Source organism: Felis catus, chromosome D3, assembly GCF_018350175.1.
Source record: "Felis catus isolate Fca126 chromosome D3, F.catus_Fca126_mat1.0, whole genome shotgun sequence".
Classification (NCBI taxonomy): Eukaryota; Metazoa; Chordata; class Mammalia; order Carnivora; family Felidae; genus Felis; species Felis catus.
In genome coordinates this window covers 36,104,936-36,124,373 of record NC_058379.1, presented here as the reverse complement: position 1 = coordinate 36,124,373, position 19,438 = coordinate 36,104,936, and the positions used below count along the sequence as shown (strand labels likewise).

Below are 19,438 nucleotides of genomic sequence, written 5' to 3'. Positions count from 1 at the left end.
GGGGGGTGGGAAGAAGCTATCCGTTGCAACCACATTCTGTCACAAATTATTCTCTGTCCCAGGCTGACAGCTCACAACCACATGGTTCCAAAAAAACAAAAGTGGAGAAAAGAGCATCCTGTGGAAAGGGATCGTAAAGATCTCCATTTCAGGAAAGACCGAAAGGGCAGGGCAGGCAGCCAAAGGCAGGAATGGCAGACACCCAGCGTGAACTTGAGATTCACGATGCACACCTCTGTGAGATTACCTCAGCCTGGTGACTTATGTCATCCCAACTTGTATGCACGTTGCTGCTTCCCGGATCAGTCCCCAACCCAGACATTCCAATCATCCCCTTCACTCTGGCACTGTCACAATGATCTGGTGGCCGTGCCCTGTTGCGGGCAAAGGGAGGGTCGCTCCCAGACAGCTCGGGGCAGCCCTCCTCTCCTTTTCTGAGTTGCTCTCCCATTTTGCGTGATTGCCGCCATAATCTCATTGCAACTGTGTCCTGCGGAGATGGAACATTTCATTTTCTTGACCTGCAATGTGAAATGAGTTAAAAGTAGGTGCTAAAGAATGATAATATGGAGCTTATGCTAGCTGCATAGCAATGGGCTTGTCTGCTTTCCAAAGGGAATGAAAGGCAGCGAGGGAGACTCTTTTCCTGTCCTAAAGATGTGTAGAGTATTCACCAGTTCTCATGGAGCAGGCCAAAGTGTTGGCTCAAGTCAAACACAACCAGTTGTTTAATTAACAGAAACAAACATGACCGTTGACAAGACAAACTCTTCCCTTACTGTTTACAATGTATGGGTTGTATCCGTGTTGTTTTTTATACTTCAGTATTTTAGGCTAAATAAAGTTTTTCTAAATCTCTTTCCCAAGTGCTGTATTTACTGGCATAATTTAGTTACAAAGAAACTCAGCCAGTCAGTTATTTAGAAAATATATTTGGAGCATTTGAAATCTATTAACTACTGAGATAAATAGAATGGCTCCCAATATGCCAATATGCCAACATTTGGTAGAATAAACCAATTTCATTTTATTGTTTTAAAGTTAAGTTTTTTTAATTGAACAAAAAAGCCAAAATTCAAAAGCATGGCACCCTTTTTCCCTCTTGTGAATTTTACGTGTTATTTATTTTTACACGGATTTTTAAAAATTTTCATCTTTTTATAACGTACATATTTTATCTTTAAATCTTTCCTAGCAATTTATTTAATATTACAATATCCTGCAAACCCACTGCTTGGCTGTATGTTCCAGTGACATATTGGAGGGGTATACTTAAGATGTAATTACACTAAAAAGTAGTAAGCATTATTAGTTTTAAGGTTTATCTGGGTAACTAGTTTTGAGGGATATCCATTCAAACAAGAGAGCAGGACATCCCCCTGAAGTTGTCAGAAATAAAAATGACCTGAAACAGGCTATGCAGAAGGGTTTGTATCTGATAAGGAGTGATTTTTACATCATGCCTGCTCTCATTACAATTGTCACTTTGATCGCAAAGCATGCGTGGATGGAAACTTATCTTCTGCCTTGTGCCTGTCCCCAGTCTTGACTAGCTTCATCTGTCTGATGGCCACAGCTGGGTTCAAGATGCAGAATCTCTTATAAAATCTTAATATGAATACCTTTTGAAAGAAACATAGTTTATATGTTTCCAATGGAAACAGATGGAAAGTTCTAGCTAGACACTCCCTGTTCCCTGTGTCGACTCATCTTAGAATAAGCCCAGCCTGCAATGCACCAGACACAGGGAGGGCTAAGTTTTATCAAGAATCAGGTGAAGCGTGAACGGGAAACCCAGTGAAAGGGTAGAGAGGGGCGATATCAATATTCAGTTTCAATTACATTTTTTTTTTTTTTACCAAGGAACATCAGAAGAAAATTCTAAGGTGAGAGACTTGGCCATAAAATTCCTGCTTTCAGAATGATCTGTCCTGACCATGTGGTGAGGACAGTGGCTTGATGGCTAAGATGCTCAGCACTGTCACATTCTGATTAAGAGAGTAGAAGCCCTTAAAAAAAAATGGATTCTGCGTAGTGAGTTGAACATTACATTCCTAGTATTTTCTCGTCCTGAACTCGTTTAGCTGAGGAAATGGATATTTCATCAGACGTGGATTTGACATTCCATCGCGTTATGCCATAAACAGGACAAACGTTTGGGAAATGGGAAAGCAGGCGAGCTAAGACAGTAGTCACTGGAAGGCTCTGGTTATCTCATTTAAACAGATATTAAATGTGAGTGCCAGTAGTGTGATCATCAGCTGCTTCCCACTTTGTGCATAAATTGCTTAGAAGGAGTCTTTTGCCTACCAGATGTGACCTAGATTTAGAATTCCAAAGGCAGGGGAAAAATCTCTATTGTGTTAAAAAAAACAATTGCTGGTAAAATGCATGGAAAATGAGCTTATCTCACTTTTCCAGGTGTTTGGGCTAATACGTTATAGAATTACTGCTTCACTTATGAAAAATAATTGAGGAAAATGTTCCAGCAAATCAAATTTGGATAAAGGCTTAGGATAGCTATTGTGTTGTTAGCAAGTTTTAAAACGGCAGAAAGGGCAGGGAGCCAATAGAGATAATAAAAATATAAAAAACTGTTTGAGAAGAGTCTCTTCTAAAAGGGTCAGCGCTGGGGGTGCTACCCAACTTCTGTTATGGCTTAGTAAAATATTGAAGAACAATATGAACAATTACCCTCCTTTCGGTGCATATGAAAGCTGTTGAAAAAAAATCAAAAGCTTGTCTGTCTGCTGGCTCTGATAAGTCATATTACCCTGTTAAATGCAGCAATTTTTTTTTTGTTTTTAAAACATAACATCTTTATTCTCTTACCCACCGTCTGTCCTTTTTCATTTCCTTTTCATCTTTAGGAGCTGCCACCCCGAAGCCAGTTCCAGAACCCGAGAAGGAAACAGACCACACGGTCAAAATTGCTGGAGTCATTGCCGGCATCTTGCTGTTCGTCATTATCTTCCTTGGAGTTGTGTTGGTAATGAAGAAAAGGTGAGCTCCCAGCTGTTGCCAGAGATGTGGTTCTACCCCGTCGTCTGCCAGTTTGCTTTGCGTGTGTAGGTGGTTTTCATGGCTAAGACACATCTGTGACTCTGTTGGTATTTTTCATCATATAGCGTTGAAGGTTACGAGGCAAAATTTAGAGTAATGGCTGTGGAGTTGTATGAATATGCAAAGTATATCATGCCAAGGTCACCTAAGACCGTGTCTTCCCACACGTTGGTACGTAAAGCTCTACAAAAATCTTTAAAAACCTCTATCCGTCAGGGAATTTTTATTACCGATTACTGACGTACTAATGTAGTGGGTGGTCTCAAGGACATGAGAAAGAAGAGATTTCCTTCTCATTATAATGAAGATAATGGTGAATTTATCAAGCCCATGTTTCGTGTAGGCACCATGGTAGGGGCTTAATCAGCACAACACCCCATGACAAAGGGACTCTTAGAAAACAGCCTGATAGGAGCCCAGGCCATGGTGTGACGGAAAACAAGAGCTAAAACTCATTAAATGTTGTCACATGGCTCTGTCTAGCTGGGGGGTCGTGTGGGGGAGGGGAAAATGTGGCTATAGCCGTTGTGGCTATAATAAGCAATCCTCACCTCCCACACTTAAAAAATATACTGTGTCTATTGTATATAGAAATGTGTAAAAACTTAATGATACAATGTTCAATTTATGCAAAAATTATCAACATAAAAATATGTGGTAAGCAGTAGCATGAATTTTCCCCTCCAGAGATACTACTAGGTCTTAATCCTTTTCTCTGTAGTTTAAAAACAAGTATAGACTGGAAGTAAGTCATGGATAGTAGGAGGTGAGGATGGAGAGGTCAGCAAAGCAAGGTCTTGAAAATCTTGTCTGTCATCTAAGGAGGCTGGTCTTGGTCCTGAGATCCACTGGTGGCCTTTAAGCAGGTGGTAATGTGATGTAATTTTTGTCTTAGAAAGATCACTCTGATGTTAGGGTTGAGCACCATGAGGAAGGAAAAGAGCTCAAGTCAGGAAGACCAGTTGGATGAGGAGGGGGCAGCCTTAGAATTATTAGGTGGTAAGTTGTAGAATTATTAGGTGGTAAGTTGTAGTTTGAAGGCAGAAGCCCAGAGAAAAGGAGCAATTATAGAAAGAGCCTCGTTACTGACTTAGACAACTTAGGGAAGATGTTCCCAAGTCAGAAAATGCGGAGTATGGGAAGTAGACATAGGCAGGCACGAAGTTTGGAGAGGTAGGCATGTCACTTTTTCAGTTCACTGTTCCTATTAAGGTTAGTGGAAATGTCCGCAGGACAGTTGGTTGTGCTGGTGTGGACTCAGAATAACAATTTCCATAGTCAGGTCAGCACCCTGTGCCGGGCTGAAGCCCTGGATTTGGATGAGATCCCTCAGTGTCATTGTAGAGTGAGAAGGAAGTTAAGGATGAAGGGTAAACCTTGGGTAACCCAGTATCTAAGGGGTGAGTTCTTATCTATCTATCTATCTATCTATCTATCTATCTATCTATCTATCTATTTTTTAAAAATTTTGTATTACATTTATTTTTGAGAGCCAGAGTGAGGCAGAGCATGCGTGGGGGAGGGGCAGAGAGAGAAGGAGACACAAACTCCGAAGCAGGCTCCAGGCTCTGAGCAAGTGTTCAGCACAGAACCCGATGCGGGACTAGAACCCACGAACCGTGAGATCGTGGCCTGAGCCGAAGTCGAACACTTAACCGACTGAGCCACCCAGGCGCCCCTCTATCTATCTATCTGTACACACACACACATATGCATCTTTTCTTGCTCTGTCCTTTGTCTTATGTTTACTGTTCTACATAGGCCTCAGGACAAACCATCACTCTGTCTCAGCTGTACGTTACTAATGAGTCCCCATAGTTTGCCAGTTCTTTCCCACTTGCTTTACATCCTCAATTTCTTTCTCTCTTTTTCCACCCGTCATTTAATTTCTCCTCTTATTTTTCTTCCCATTTTTTTGTCTTGTGATGAGAACTTTTAAGAGCTACTCTCTTAGGAACTTTAAAATATGCAACCTGGGATTATTAACTATGGTCGCCATGTTGTACATTATGTCCCATGACTTATTGGTTTTATAATGGAAGTCTCCTCATTTTTAATTCTTTCTTTTTTCTTTTCATTTCACTTCCCTGTAACTTCCTTCTCTTTATCCTTCTTCTCTAGCTATTTATCTCTTTCTTTCTTTCTCCTGTCCATTTTCTCTTTTTTTATTTCTTCTTCTCTTACTTCTCCATCACCTCTTATGCATTTTTCTCCCAGATGTTTTGCATTGCCCCCCCACCTCAGTGTTCATTCAGAAGACTTCTCTTTGCTACCAGTGGTTAATCCTGTTTTTTTTTTTTTAATATTATTCACTATAAAATCAAAGTAATACTAGGCCTTTCCATGCCTGGATATTCAAACTAAACATTCTGAAGGGATTTATTTTTAGTTGAGGGAATATGTTGCATTTCTGTGTCATCTGGCAAGCTCTCTATGAGGAATAGCCTGAAACTACTAATCCAGTTGCCCTTGTGACCTTAGCTAAATGTCATTTCATCCTCCAAGGGTCTATTTCTGCTGGATTAATTCATTATTCTACCTAGGTCTCTCAGGTAGTCATGGAGGTTATGTTATAAATTATGCATTTGAAGAGATTGCCTCCGGTAACATATGGTCTTGATACAACATTAGACTAAATACCAATAACTCATATCAAATTTACATGATTATTTACTAGGTAATGATCTTAAAAAGGTTGTTTTCATATCATGTGCCACTTTTGTATTTGTTTTTTCTGAAATACAGAATATGCTCTCTGTGGGGTAAATTTACCAATATATCATTCCTATAAATATAAAACTTACAAGATTTAGACCTGAATAGTCATGTCATATTTAATAGGAATTCTGACAAATTCTAAGTGTTCAGGGTTTTTCTCCAAAATTTTAGTCTAAATTTTAAGTTGTATTTTTAAATAGTTAAGACATGATATTTTATCTATCTATCTAGGGAGAGAGAGCACACATGTGAGCAGGGGAGGGACAGAGAGAGAGAATCCCAAGCCGGCTCTACTCTATCAGCATGAGCCCAATGCGTGGCTTGGTCTCATAAACTGCAACAAGATCATGGCTTGAGCCGAAATCAAACGTCAGACATTTAACCAACTGAGCCACCCAGGCGCCCCTAAAACAACATGTTAACAATGGATAAGTTGCAGATGTATCATTGATAGGGAATAAGCCACACTCTTTGGTTAGAAGAACACTGAATTTTTTTTTTTATTGAGGTCTGCCATATGACATTGTATTAGTTTCAGGTGTATAACATCATGATTCAACATTTGTATATAGTGTGAACTGATCAGCACAATGAATGTAGTTAATGTCCCTCTCACATTGTTATAAAATTTCTTTTCTTGTGGTAAAGACTTTCAAGATCTCCTCTCAGCAACTTTGAAATATATGCTACAGTATTATTCACTAGGCCTGGACATTACTTCCCCCGACTTACTTATTCTATAGCTGGAAATGCGTACCTTTTGACCCCCTTCACCCGCTCTGCTCACCTCCCACCACACGCAGAAGAACGCCGAATTTAGATTTGCAATCCCTAGGTCTTTATTTTAAGTTTGTGATTCTGAGCTTCTCTGGGCCTTGGAGTCCTCATTTGTGAATTGAGAGCATAACATGGGATGATCTCTGTAGTTCCTCCCACTTCCAGTCAATTGGCCAGGTGTTCCATATGTAGTGGCCTATGGTGACACTGTACGTTTGCTATTCTGGAAATACAGTGGGTGGCTTATTGCCATATTTCATTATTTAAACATACTCCATAGTTCTTCCAAAGACTGTCTTCGTTCAGTTGGCTCAAGTCTAGAAGTGTTACTTGGTGAAGAGCTTATCTCTTAGCCCCGTGTCCTGCTGTCACACAGCAGGCACTCAATTAAAAGGAAGGAGCAGGGAGGGGAATGAAAACGGGGAAGGAGAGAGAGGGAAGGAAAAGAACTGCCTCAGGTGCAGTTAAAGCCTGATGCTAATCGGAGTCGGAGTCCTTCCTGCATGGGCGAGTTAGTCCACGTTGCTTCTGCCCTCAGCGCTTGGCCACAGCCCGCGCAAATGTGTGCCATTGGTCATAAAGACAGACTGGGCCCAGGAGAAAGGGTGCTGAAACAAACTCATCAATATTTCTGGAAATACAATTGGAAGTCTGTCCTGCTAAGGAAAAGTCAGTAGTTACCGTCTGTGTTTATCAGCACTCCAGGCCAGATGGGCCTGAGCGCCCTGGGAGGTGGGGGACAGCAAATTTAATTAGGAGGCATTGCCAATTATAAGCTTAGCTCAGATCATATTGCTTTCTGAAGGGTAGGCCTTTTATAAAAAGTGGTTGCTGGGGCGCCGGGGTGGCTCAGTTGGTTAAGCCTCCAACTCTTGGTTTCAGCCCAGGTCATGATCTCACGGTTTCTGAGTTCGAACCCCGCCTCCAGCTCTGCGCTAACAGCACAGAGCCTGCTTGCAATTCTCTCTCTCTCTTTCTCTCTCTCTCTCTCTCTCTCCCTCTCTTTCAAAATAAATAAACAAACTTAAAAAAAAAGTAGTTGCTGAAGGTAGGCCCTAATACATAAAATCCATTCGATTCATGTTAACTCATGGAATTCTTTCGCATCGAGGCAATAATGACTGAAAACTGAGATAACCATCAGTTTTATTTGGCTATAATGTTTTACAAACTTACCACAAATGAATGACTAATTGTTAACTTGTTTATGAATATTAATTTATTGGAACCTTACCTGGACTAATGTACTATGAAACCACCTTTGCCTTGAAAGCTGTTCACAAAACCTTTACGTTTATTTTTTATTTTATCCTATAAGCAAAGCAATTTCTTATTTTCTCTTTTGCAAAAATGTGTGTTCTTCGGAGGGTGCAGTGTTTTGATGCAGCAAATGTTGATAAAGGGTAGAAGATGGATATGAAATTAAAGTTTCATACAGAGTCATATGACAATGTAGAGGTGACCCTTGAGCAGCACTGGGGTTTGGGGCACTGACCACCCCTCCCCCCTCCCCCCCGCCCCCCGCTGTCAAAAACTTATATAACTTTGGGCTCCCTCAAAACTTAACTACTGCTAGCCTACTGTCAGTTGACAACATAGTCAATCAACACATATTTTTTATGTCATATGTTCTATATATACTGTATTCTTACAATAAAGTAAGCTCGAGAAAAGAATGTTATTTGGTAAATCATGAGGAAGAGAATATACATTTACACGACAGTACTGAAAAAAACAATCCGTGTGGACCCACACAACTCAACCCTGTGTTGTTCAAAGGTCAATTGTATTTTCAAAATTAATATGAAATAAGTTGAGTAGGAGATACTTAGTATTTATCATTTTTCATCCATGTATAATTAAATATATTTCTATAAATGAAAATACCTGCATTTTCAACATTTTTCATAGGGAATAATTTATCTCAATAACATGTTTGACAGAATTTAGCATACAAACACCATCCATTTTTACCCTGCTTAATTATATTTACTATTGTTTCTAAAGTTGATATAGATCTTTTAGAAATTTGAGAACATTTATATTAATTACGGTAATATTCCTGTCTCAGCTATTGAGGTAAGTAGAAATTACAGAAGTTGTGGCTCTATGAAAATAATTAAGGAAATATGCACTCTTAGTCAAAGTAGCAAATGTTAGCTATTCAACTACAACAACACCTGTTTTAGGTAAATGTAACTGTTTTAATCCTGAAGCACTCTATCTCTATCTCTTTCCAGAACATATTTTAACAAGTGTACATTTTGCAAATGCAGCACATGCCATTAAATATTTAGAGCCCATTCTATTATATTTAAACAATACTGATACTGAGAAAGAAATCTCAATAAAAAATAGGAAGTATTTCTGAAGACACCATGAAACAAAAAAGATAAGAGAGAAAATTTGATGAAAGCTCTATTTTCAAAGGGATGCCTGCAGCATGAGGCTGGAGGCAAGTTGACATTATCTATAGCTCTTCTGCTATACTTGTTTACATATGAGATAGGAATTCTTTCCCTCTATAGCTCAGTGTGAGTCGTATGTGGAAAATGTCTTAAGTCTGGATGCTCTATTGTTTCAAAATCACACTTTCTGAAACTACATGAGAAAGTTTCTTTGTGATTATTATTTAGAATATGTGTACTTGATATGCAGCTGTATAAATAACCAGATGCTGGGACTTACTGCTCCAGCACAAGCTTTGGCACGCATGAGACAGGATATCTGGGTACACAAATAAGGATGTGTATGTCATCCTGATCTGTCAATCAGCTAATGTCCTTCAGTTTTCTAGATGATAACTGGATGGGCTTGTGGTACAGAGGTAAGTTAAACAAACTGACCTTTCTCAAGGCCTCCTCTAACCTGGACTTTATGTGATTATTTTAATAGCTCCTATATTAGACACTATTTCTGGACTCAACTAAATGGTTTGACTATGTTCTGTTACCTTCCATTAAGGGTTCTTTGGGAGCTCTTTATACGGAAGATTTTATTTTAAACAGGAGGGTGGGGAATATAGGCACTAATTTTTTATTTTATTTTTATTTTATAGGAGAAAAGTGTCAGAGAATGGTAAGGGGCAGCCACTGGACTTTCGAACCTTAACAGATCTGGTTTGAATCCCAGCCCCTACTTGGTTAGCAGTGTAAATGCGGATGAGTTACTTACCATCTCTGAACTTTTGCAATGGGAAATGTGGTGATGAGGCTACTGTGTACTTCACAGGGGAGCATGAAGATTAAATAAGATAACTCATATACATAGCTGGTGCTGGATAAATAATAGCATAGGGGCCCAGAAGTTTGGGAGATTGTTCAAGGTGATGCAGGTAGTACAGGGCAGAGCCTGGCATAAATCAAATGTATCTGGTTGTTAACCACCCTGCTCCACTGCTTATGGCCACAGCATTAAACTCAGAGATGCCTCCTGCTCTGTTCAAACTCAGGTACTGCCCGGATCCATTAGTTGGAAACACAGTGTAGTCATCAGCTTACCACAGTTAACCATCACTCTAAGTCTGCAAAGATTTGAAATCTGCCAGCATGCTTTGGAAAACAGCTAACTAAAAGCTTTTTCCACTTCCTCCTTTATAGAAGTGTTTTTTAAATCCTTTCAAGTGTGTGTCTTTTGTGTCCTTTTTGGAACAGTAGGTTTCCTTCGGGTAACTCACAATAGTTGAGGGTGCTGTATCCTTGTCTGGTTTAGTGACTGAGAGAACTTTGTTAAGTTTTATAGTAAGCCGTGAAGGAAGGGAGTGTTTCACTCCAGGCCTTCCTCATCAGAGACCAACTCTAGAGTCTGGGAGCAGAGTGGAGTTACCAGCCATCCCTAGGCACAGCCACCTACCTGTATCATACCTTGACCCTGTGGCTTCCAAGCTGTGTGACCGTGGGCAAGCCGCTTGGCTTTGTGTCCCTCGGTCTCCCCAGGTATACCAAGGGCAAAATAAGAGTACTTACTTCGTAGGAGTGTTAGGAGAAGAAAATGAGTTTCTACTGTCAAAGTGCTGGCCCCAATAAATATTACCTATGTTGACAATATACATAATCTGCTACCTCAGTATATGAGCCGTAGCTGACCCTAGGTTCAATGTGCATTGCACGCATGCCTCAAAGTTTTTGTTTCCATACTCAAGAGACGAGGCAGGACAAAAGGCTGTCTGTCCTGTAGAGGGAATCCACCTCTCCTTTGCCCATGGAGAACATGGGTCTTTAACTGTGAGGATAGCAAGGAACACAGCTATTACAAGGAAGGCAGCTCACGGTTCCTGTAGTTGGAGGCCAGGCTTTGGGGCAGGTGCTACAGCTGCGAGCACGAGGGAAAACCACTCTTGGGCCAAACTCACCCAGCAGTGTGCTTTCTGCACAGGCCACTGCTCAGCCAAGGGGAGGGATGAACTATGGCTTACAGGGAAGGAAGTAAGCCAGAGTCCTGGGGCATCGATACGACTGCTCTTGGGGAGCTCCCTCTAAGCCCCAAATTCTCCAGAGCGGTCATGGTCTTGACAGTCAGCACAAATACTTTGTGTATCCAGACCTATGAGACCCAGATCCAATAAGGGGCCGAGCAGTCCTCCTCCGGGGTCAGAACAAAAGGGCAGCATTTCTCTCTCTGGTGTGCTCAGCAATGTCACACATCTATTTGGAGTCCCTGCACCTGCCTTAGATCCTGCTCAGCCAACTACCTCAACTCCCACAGGTCAGGATCAACCTCTGGAACTATCTGGAGTGTGGACCCTCATGCCTTGTTACTCGGCACCAGCTCCCCACCTGCACACATTGAGCGGGGTTCTTAGCAGCCATCTCAGGGTACAGTTGTCCTGCTGATTTGTGTTGTTAGTGCCTGTAACTTTCTAACACAGCTCATTTTTATCCTATACTCATTAGCATAGCTTCTTAAAACTTGTTTTTTTGGTCTGTCTTCCCTCTAAAGCTTAAGTCTAACAGTACCTAAGAGGGTGTTAAGAGGGAGGTGATATTTACCACCAAAATTGACCATTCTCCACAGGCGATCTCCCCAGATGATGTGCGTTGTATGCATTGATATTTCCAGCTCAGTCCCACCCAGGCTCTCCTGTTTCATAAAGAGTGTATGTCTCCATTTATGTGGACATGACTTCACTTTCCAGTTTGTAGAGTGGGAAGTGCCCAGGGTGTGAAAGCTGAGGATGACTTTAAGTCTGTCATCTTGGTTAGTGAATCCAAGACTTCAAACTTGATATGATCATTTCTTCAGGGTGCCTGGGTAGCTCAGTCGGTTGAGCATCCAACTCTTGATTTCAGTTCAGGTCATGATCCCAGGATCGTGGGATCAAGCCCCGCATTGGTCTCCCCACTGAGTGTGGAGCCTGCTTAAGATTCTAGATTCTCTCTCTCTCACTCCCTCTGCCCCTCTTCCTCTCTCTCTCTCTCTCTCTCTCTCTCTCTCTCTCTCTCTCTTTTACAAATAAATAAATAGATAGATAGATAAATAAATAATCAATTCTTTCTGTTTTTGTTTTATATTGGTGACTGAAACAGTAATGAAAAAGAGTATAGGAGAAATAGGTATATACATGTAAATATATACATATATATGTGTTTAAAATTGGCCGTTGTCTAACCTGCTTCTTTAGGCAACATTTGTGATCCCTCTTCTTCTAACATAGATCTAAATTTCTTTTTAACAAGGAAAGGAGTTATATCTGAAATCTTTGACTTATGTTCATTTATAGAAAATTACATATAGTTAAATTTTAAAGAGGATAGAGAGGGACCACTATGCTACTCCCTCCCTCCCTCCCTCCCTCCCTCCCTCCCTCCCTCCCTCCCTCCCTCCTTCTCTCTCTCTCTAACTCTCTCTCTCACTCTCTCTCTCTTAGCAGATCTCAGCATTCCAGATGCAATAGTCTTTTAAACAGTGTATTGAGGTGAATAGGAAAGGCATGGTTTTGCCCAATGCCCTTGCCTTTAAGGTGCCCAGGGCTTCACTAGATCCATTGGAAGTAGTTGTTGTTGTTTTTTTTCATATATGCTGTTTCCCCATCGACACTGCTGTGGTAGAACTGAAGTGAAGCTATTTTTATGGCTTTTACTGCAACAAGCAAAACTTGACTTATTTATTAAATTCAACATACTTCTATTTGTTTGTGAAAACAACACAAAGCATAAAATTGGCAAAAATGTAGCCCTGGTTATCGTGTCTAAGAATGGCCCATTTTATCACTCAGGCGTAAGAGCAGGCATGAACACAACTCCCGGACGTTAATTATGTTCCCCAGGCGACTTGAAGCAGCACCTGCCTGAACACCAGAATTCCAATTTGGACGCTAGGATTTGGTGCCCTCGTTACTCACCCCCTCATTACAGCACTCACATACATTTCCTTGCATGCAGACTCTTGAGTTACCTGGGTCTCCTCTCTCTTTTCTGTTAGATTACAGCATTTTAAAAGCTGTGATGTGATTTTTTTTTTCTAACCATTTCTGGCACTCTGCTCTCATGCCCTTCAGGGTGTTTTGCAGGTAGTAGGCATGTAGGTTATTTAGCAATTACAGACAAAAACTCTTCTTTAATGCAAGCCCTTCACTGCAACGCTGGACTTTGAATTGCTTTGGCTTCTTATTTATTTGGGAGATGTATGTTTTATAATAGCATAAGATGTTTTGCGGGGCACCTGAGTAGCTCAGTTGGTTAAGACCAGGCTCAGGTCATGGTCTCACAGTTCATGGGATCAAGCCCTGCATCCTTGGGCTTCAATGCTAACAGCTGAGAGCCTGCCTGGGATCCTCTCCCTTTGCCCCTCCCTGTCTGTCTGTCTGTCTGTCTGTCTGTGTGTCTGTCTCTCTTTCTCTCTCAAAATAAATAAATAAAACATTCTTTTAAAGATTATTTTTGGGGCGCCTGGGTGGCGCAGTCGGTTAAGCGTCCGACTTCAGCCAGGTCACGATCTCGTGGTCCGTGAGTTCGAGCCCCGCGTCAGGCTCTGGGCTGATGGCTCAGAGCCTGGAGCCTGTTTCTGATTCTGTGTCTCCCTCTCTCTCTGCCCCTCCCCCGTTCATGCTCTGTCTCTCTCTGTCCCAAAAATAAATTAAAAACGTTGAAAAAAAATTAAAAAGATTATTTTTTAAGTTTTCTGGTGGACAGATTCCCTATTTTGAATAGCGTGATTTTTTAAAGTTTGTGTAACAATTACAGTAAAACCTTGGATTATGAGTCCCTTGTTCTGCAAGTGTTCTGCAAGGTGAGCAAATATTTCTAATAAATTTTAACTTGATAAATGAGTGATGTCTTGCAATACGACTAGTACATGATGCGAAATGTCACATGATCACAACTGAGCCAATAGTTCTTGAAATTTGCTTTGATATAGGAACGCTTTAGATTACAAATGTGTTTCTAGAACGAATTACACTCGCAAACCAAGGTTTCACTGTATTTACATTGTTAATTTAATGTATTGAAACAGTTTCAATGAATAGGAATAGATTTAAATTGAGATACAGCTCAATTAAAAGAAAAATGGGTTCATAACTATGATTTACTTAAATTATTATTTATGTTTAAACCACCTCTGAAATATTTCTTATAAAGTGTGTACTCCTTTGGATAGTTTTCACAACCAACATCAATTTAGATAAAAATCATCATATTCAAAAAATGAATAAACAGCCTCAGGATGAGTTTTTTTTTTTTTTACATGTGAGCATAGGCCCTAAATAAATGAAAACATCCAGTTTGTCAGGTCTTCCTTTCGGTGGGTTTACGATGGAAATGTTCAGACTCCTGTCTTCAGTAGCTACGCCTGGGCTTTCTGAAATTCATTCGGGTTTTCTCATTTCCAGCCCTTTGGCCACTAATAGCTCTTTCCACCAAAGGAAATTGTTCCTTTGAGTGTGTGCTGATTGGAGTGTATGATAAACATTGGTTCACTGTCCTCATGTCAGAAAGAAAACATTAACAGAAACAAAATCAGGAAAAAGCCATTTACCCAACAGCTCAGTGTAAGGATATAGTTACTGGGAACTATCAAAATGGCCTGTATTTTTTTTCCCCGATTTGCCTAAAAGCCTGGGTCATGGATCCAGAGTCTGAGCTCAGTCATTGAAGAAATCAGCCACTCCTAAGAGAATAGGTCAGTTATCAGTGCCTAATTCTTGGGTACAGCCTTAACCTTTACTTAAAAGGAAGGAAGAGAGAGCAATCTCAGAAATATTTAAGATGTGTTTTTAAATGTTTATTTATTTTTGAGAGAGAGAGAGAGAGGATCCAAAGTCGGCTCTGCGCTGACAGCAGTGAGCCCAGTGTGGGGCTTCAACTCTCAAACCGTGAGATCATGACCTGAGCTGAAGTTAAACCCTTCATCGACTGAGCCACCCAGGTGACCCATAAATATATTAAGATTTTGAAAATGAAGTGCTGACATAGTATTAACTGAAATTCTTTGCTCAGTGACTATCATGTGGGAGTAGTATTACTCCCTTAGGGGACACTTGGAAATTCATGAGGGTGTCTTTGTTGAGAATTGCTTAATTGAACTTGCATCTGTTGGTTGTATAGTTTTGCAGATAGAATACTTGAGATTTTTCTTTTTTGATTTGTCAAGCTAGAGTTGACTCAGAATTCTGGTCTTAAAAGTGGCAGTACGTACAGTTTAAGGGTCAAATCAGAACTGCCTGTGGGGCCTGTAAAGGTGACCCAGGTGAGGGGCGCCTGGATGGCTCACTGGATTGAGTGTCTGACTTCGGCTCAGGTCATGATCTCAGGGTTCATGAGATTAAGCCCCGCGTCTGGCTCCATGCTGGTAGTGCAGAGTCTGCATGGGATTCTCTCTCTCTCCTCTTGCTCTGCCCCTCCCCAACTCGTGCTTTCTCTTTCTCTCAAAATAGGTAAATAAACTTAAAAAAAAAAAAAAAAAGACCCAGGTGAGTAAAGGTGAGGCCCCGGTGGAGAGCGTATCTCAAGAAGGCCTCTGCCATTCAGTTTCGGTCAGGTACACTATGCTGTCACAGATCTTCCTGTCCCCTCCACTCAGGGAAGCAAGAAATCTCAATTGGTTTTATTAAATCTTGTAATGTTTTTTATTATTGGCCATCAGTCAATTTTTAAATTTAAATTTTGGCCAAATAAAATGGGTCTCTAGTCACCAATCTGTGATTCCTAATTCTATTTTAAGATAAACCAAGCAAGACACAGTTACAGGACCACATTTTACAATTTTCCATCACCTATGTTTCTGGCTATAGGTTTTGTCTTATACCAGACAAGGACAATAGACTCCTCACCCATGCCTCTTCTCTGCCCAGCTTCTCATTAATACCTGCGATGCCCTCACATAGCAAAACTGGCCTGCAAAGCATTTTGTAAATTGGTGGTTCATACTCGGAAACACACAACAACTTGAGCTTCACTTAGCTTGTGGGTGATGTTGCCAGGTGGCTTGGATTAAGTGTGCCTCCAATTTATAATTGGGGCATGTCCCCACTTTCTTCACTTAGAGATACTGTTAACTCCTGTCTTTCTAGTCCAGGTTTGAGATCTTTGGACTGTAGATGAACTTCCGGTAGTAATCTCTATTCTAGCGTTTTCACTGATAAGATGTCACCTTAATCATCTTTCTGCTCCTTTAAAACAATTCCCCCAGGAGTGTCTGAGTGGCTCAGTCGGTTGAGTGTCTGACTTCAGCTCAGGGCATGATCTCACAGTCCATGGGTTCAAGCCCCGCATCGGGCTCTGTGCTGACAGCTCAGATCCTGGGGCCTGCTTTGGATTCTGTGTCTCCCTTTTTCTCTGCCCTGTCCAGCTCGTGCTCTGTCTCTGTCTCTCTCTCTCAAAAATAAATAAACATTAAAAAAAATTCCCCCAGTGTAGAAGAGGGGACTAGGCTACGCTCAGCAATGCTCATCTTTGTGGATGGGCTCTCGGGAGGGAAGCCAGCCCACACCAGCAAGGCCTTCCTTCCTAAGGTGACTTCCTGATGGACTGTGCCCTGGGCGCTTGGGTTCTTCTGCTGCTTAGTCTAGCCTGGGTGACAAAGCCAGCAAAAATTGGAGATCACGTGAGAACAGGGGCTCTGTGGCCCTATAACACTATGGCTATTGATTTCCTTATGCTGAGCTTGAGGAGTAATATTTACCAATCTGTAGTAATCTGAGAATAGAAAGAGTATATCTCTCTATATTTCCTTTCTCCCCACCCCAGCACACGTGTGCACGCGCGCGCACACACACACACACACATGCACCTTTATAACCTGTCTTTAAGAAAGAGAATCCAAATTTAAATAGTTTCCAGTGCCCTGCAGCTTTGAGCTGCCCGCGTGTCCAATCCACAGCATGGTGACCCCGCTTCGTCTTGACAGCAAGCTACAGTTATGAAAATGGTCTGCTGCTTTTATCTGTGGCAAATTCCAGAGCCCTCGGGGCACATCTAACAGACGTGCCCCACAGCCCTGCCACCCCATCCTCAGCCAGCAGCTAGCACCTCCTGAAGAGCCCACAGCAGCCTACGAGTCAAGTCACGACCATGATGCGGCTCATTCGTCAGGCCGGACCAACCCACTTTCATTCCTTGGCAGGAAATTGCTCAGGTACCTGAACTCCACCGGCTTCGCTTCAAGAACAATTTAATTTTCTACACCCTAATTGCTGTGCTGGTTCATGGACTCAGATGATACATCCCTTTAGGTCTCCAGACAGTTTCTAACTCTTGTCCCCAAACTTCTCCCTTAATTCTGAAACTGATTTTTTTTTTTAACGTGGAACTTCGGCAAGTCTAGCTTATTGAGTGTCCCCTCAAGTCGCGACATAGTTACCAGTATTGCAGTGGTGAGGTCGAGGCTCTGTCACTCCACCGTCGGTCTGAAGCGCCCCTCTGCTGTCCACAGCTGATACCAGATTCTTAGCGATTACTCCCAAGGGAAGTGTGCCCAGCACAGAGGCCCGGACAACGTTTTAACAAAGAAATGCAACCTAAATGATTCGTTCTTATTCTGTGCACCCTTTTACTTTTTTGATCACCACTGCTGGGAAGAACAACAGGGAAACAAAATTTAACTGAAGTTGTAAGTTGCTAAGTGAAATGATAAATCATTATGTGAAGGGAGAAGCCGATTAGAGGAAGAATGTGACTGATTAATGAACATCATTAACAAGTTCAGTTTCAAAGGTCAAAATTATAGATCTGATTATGTGCAATGTGACACTCTTTATTGATGTTCAGGTCCTTTTGCTAACAGAGCTAAAGGACGTTACCAACAATTACTTTAATACCATGTGTTCTATGGCTTACGAAGTTTTGAATTCTCAAATATCTTTTAATTAGTGTCCTGACCAGAGCATTAGCTCTAGCATTTTCAGTTTAAATTGAGGGCACTCAGCAATCATTTCTCTTTCAGAACTTACGTTGCTAATGTTACCGATAATATGTAAAGAACCCACAACAATGAAATTGGAGTTCTGAACAAGTAACAAATCAAGTTAAACTAAGGTAAATGAAATAGCCATAATGAAGACCCATAAAGTAAGAGAGAAACTAAGAAGGGGTCCCTGGGTGGCTCAGTCGATTGAGCCTCTGATTCTTGATTTTGGCTCAGGTCATGATTCCAGGGTGTGGGATCAACCCTCGCGTCCAGCTCCACACTGAGTGTGGAGCCTGCTTGGGATTCTCTCTCTCTCCCTCTGCCCTTCCCCTACGTGCTCTCTCTCTCTCTCTCTCTCTCAAATATAAGTATTTTTAAAATATTTTTTTAAAAAGAGAGAGAAACTAAAAATTTAGAAAACAAAATTTGTGGATTCTGAAATGTTTTTTACTGTGATAACTTGAGCCCACTCGACGAAGTCTCTTCCTGAGGTAATTTTGTGACTTGGCAAACACAATCTGTTGAACTGATTTCTCTAGCAACAGGCAATCCCTTTTTGAGTTGTGCATGAAATGGAAAATGTACTACACTGGGATCCAGAAATGCAGCAGCACTTTTATTTATTGTATTTATTTATAAAAACATCTTCCTGGTATATACTCAAAATAATTGAAAGAATTGAAATCGAACAGATATTTTTACACCCATATGGTTCATAGCAGCATTATTCACAATACCCAAATAGGTGGAAACAACCCAAATGTCCACCAGTGGATAAATGGATAAACAAACAGTGGTATACACATACAGTGGGATATTATTCAGCCTTAAAAAGGAAGGAAATTCTGATCCAGGCTAAAACAGGGATGAACCTTGACGCCATTTTGCTAAGTGAAATTAACCAGTCACAGAAGGACAAATACTGTCTGATTCCAGTTATATGAGGTATCTAGGGTGGTCACATTCCTAGTACAGTGGTTGCCAGGGGCTGAGGGGAGGCGGAAAGGGGGTCACTGTTTAAAGGGTGCAAAGTTAAGTTTGGGACGATGAAAAAGTTCTGGAGATGGATGGGGCTGATGGTTCCGCAGTGATACAAGGGCACGTGACACCACTGCACTGTGCACTTGAAAATGGTTAAGTTAGAAAATTTTGTGTTATAGATGTTTGACCACAGTACAAAATGTTTTACTGTTCAGTGGTGGACAGAATGATGTTTAGGCAGGTCTTGCACTCAGCTCTGCCCTCATCAATCAACGCTCAGCCTCAGAGCACTAGCCCAGCCTACAGTATTGCAGACGGGGCTTGTAATGGACTGTCGGCCTTGTGGGCTGTCAGGCCTGGGCTGTCCAGGACCGTTTCTTTGTGCAGCTCATGCCAAGCGAATACTGATGCTGCTGGTGCATGGCTATCTGAGTCTAGGAGGACCACAGGAAGACATCAAGCCATATTCAAAGAGTGCAGCCTGAAGTATCCCAGAAGTTTTACTAACAGTGGTGACAGTGAGAAAACCATAGGTGCCTCTGAAAACCACCTCCTG

The 19,438-nt window shown here is 41.4% G+C and overlaps 1 protein-coding gene across 10 annotated transcripts in view; it reads left to right on the top strand.

The window, feature by feature from the left end:
• The window catches only part of PTPRM (protein tyrosine phosphatase receptor type M), a 798,079-nt gene that overhangs the window by 564,515 nt on the left and 214,126 nt on the right, over positions 1 to 19,438 (top strand). For all 10 annotated transcript variants that reach the window (XM_003995022.6, XM_003995023.6, XM_019814995.3 and 7 more), the window contains one exon: positions 2,871 to 3,003. In XM_003995022.6, coding sequence (XP_003995071.1) covers positions 2,871 to 3,003 — 133 coding nt within the window. The remainder of the gene's footprint in view (positions 1 to 2,870; positions 3,004 to 19,438) is intronic.